The following is a 2,086-nucleotide window of genomic DNA, read 5'->3' on the forward strand; positions in this document are numbered from 1 at the left end:
TCTTCATCCTTTATCAACATAATCTAAGATTCAATACAAGCTTCTTAATACAGTCTCTAGGATTTTCTATGTCTAAAAGATTGGTGTCTTATAAAGTTTTTAAATAAGAAACTTTTTTTTTTCAATCTCCATCCTTGTTCAAATAAATCAAAGATTCAATACCATTTAATCCTCATATCAAAACTTAGCTAAAAGCTCCTTCACACCATTTATGAGGTTTCCTATATCTAAAAGATTGATGTTTTATAAAGTTTCTCCATCCATGTTCTCTGTTGATAAACCTGTGGAAGAGATTCATGGTTTAGAAATGGAAGCACTCCTCCATGGCTTAGAGCTTGCTCACAGAAAGAATACTCAACACATCTGGGTTGAATCAGATTTGATGATGACTGTGAAAATTATAGAGAAGATGTGGACTTGTTCTTGGAAGAAGATCCCTACTTTTGAGAAGATCATGAACCTGCTTAATAAATTCAAAAGCTGGGAAATCTCACATACTTGGAGAGAGGCTAACCAAGCAGCTGATTACCTCTCAAAACCAAATTGCTCTATCAAAGGTGAAGATATTCAGCTGGATTCTATTCCTCCAGATCTTCAGAACATTGTGTCCCTTGATTATGATGGGATGGTTTATACTAGAGTGTAGTTGTCTCAATTTTGTGAAGAAGAGAAGGATGTGCCTTGCTTTAAGCCGCTTGCAGATCACTGTTGAGAGGGAATAGTTATTCCTTCACACTCTTCATCAGATTAGCTTAGTGTCCCTATGCTACGTGTTGAAGACAAGTGTTATTTTTAGTTGTTGGTGTTGTAGTACTATCTGTAGCCCACCTTGTGGCATTTTTCAGCACTCCACTTTGATTTTCTTTTTGGCTATTTGCCTTTGTCGCCCTTGTGGCCCCCCTTTGTAATCCTTTCCATTGTTCTTAATATATCTGGTCGGGGTCTGCCTAACCCCAGCTTACCAACCAAAAGAAAAAGAAGTTTCTAACAGAAGAAATTTTCCATTTTATAATCTTCATCCTTGATCAACTAAATCGAAAATCTAGTTCCATCTAATCCTCATCTCAAAACTTGGCTAAAAGCTCGTTGTCTTCTTACGTCTAAAAGGTGGATGTTTTATAAAGTTTATAAAATAAGAAACTTTCTATTTTTCAATCTCAATCCCTCACCAACAAAATCTACGATTCAATACCATCTCATCCTCATCCCAAAACTTGGATAAAAGCACCTTGGCACTATCTTTAGGGTTTCTTATGTCTAAAAGATTGTTGTTTATAAAGTTTCTAAAATAAGAAACTTTCTATTTTTCAATCTCCATCCGTCATCAACTAAATCTGAGATTCAATACTCTCTAATTCTCATCCCAAAACTTGGCTAAAAGCTCCTTCACACTATCTCTAGGGTCTCATATGTCAAAAGATGGTTGTTTTATAAGTTTCTAAAATAAGAAACTTTCTATTTTTTCAATCTACATCCTTCATCAACTAAATCAAAGATTCAATATCATATCATCCATATCTCAAAATTTTGCTAAAAGCTCCTTCACACAATCTCTAGGGTTTCCTCTGTAAAAAAGATTGATGTTTTATAAAGTTTCTAAAATAAGAAACTTTATATTTTTCAATCTCCATCCTTCACCAACTAAATCTACGATTCAATACCATCTCATCCTCATCCCAAAACTTGGCTAAAAGCACCTTGACACCATCTCTAGGGTTTCTGAAAATCCGATATAGGGGGTCCCAAGTTATAATAGAAATGACAACTATGAGGAGGGAGAATACGGTTGTTTAAGAAAACTAGAATTTACCAATTTGAAAAACTTAAACCGATTAAGAGATCAAAAACAATATTTTAAGCATACAAGTTAAATCTAATGGTGCAATGCAAATGAAAGAGCAAAGAGATAGAAAGAGTGCACCCAAGATTTAAAGTGGTTCGGTCCTCAAACCCGAGGCCTACTCCACTCCACCAACCAAACCCGTTGATGGCTTCACTATATGATCTTCTTAACCTTGGCGAAGATCGGTGCCAATTACAATTGCTTTAACCTTGGTGGCAATCCTCACCACGGAGAAAAAGGGCT

General features: G+C 35.5%; 1 protein-coding gene across 1 annotated transcript; it reads left to right on the top strand.

The window, feature by feature from the left end:
- Positions 1–262: 262 nt before the first annotated feature.
- LOC143861407 (uncharacterized) lies at positions 263–646 on the top strand. The gene has a single exon (XM_077372333.1). It carries the CDS (start codon positions 263–265, stop codon positions 644–646), a length of 384 nt encoding a protein of 127 aa, XP_077228448.1.
- Positions 647–2,086: the final 1,440 nt, after the last annotated feature.

The sequence above is a fragment of the Tasmannia lanceolata genome, unplaced genomic scaffold, assembly GCF_043159265.1.
Source record: "Tasmannia lanceolata isolate RefF3 unplaced genomic scaffold, GAP_Taslan_0.1 ptg000037l, whole genome shotgun sequence".
Taxonomy (NCBI): domain Eukaryota; kingdom Viridiplantae; phylum Streptophyta; class Magnoliopsida; order Canellales; family Winteraceae; genus Tasmannia; species Tasmannia lanceolata.

Excerpts from the sequence above, each read along its gene's own strand:
- LOC143861407 (XM_077372333.1), top strand. The coding sequence starts at position 263 with ATGTTCTCTGTTGATAAACCTGTGGAAGAGATTCATGGTTTAGAAATG.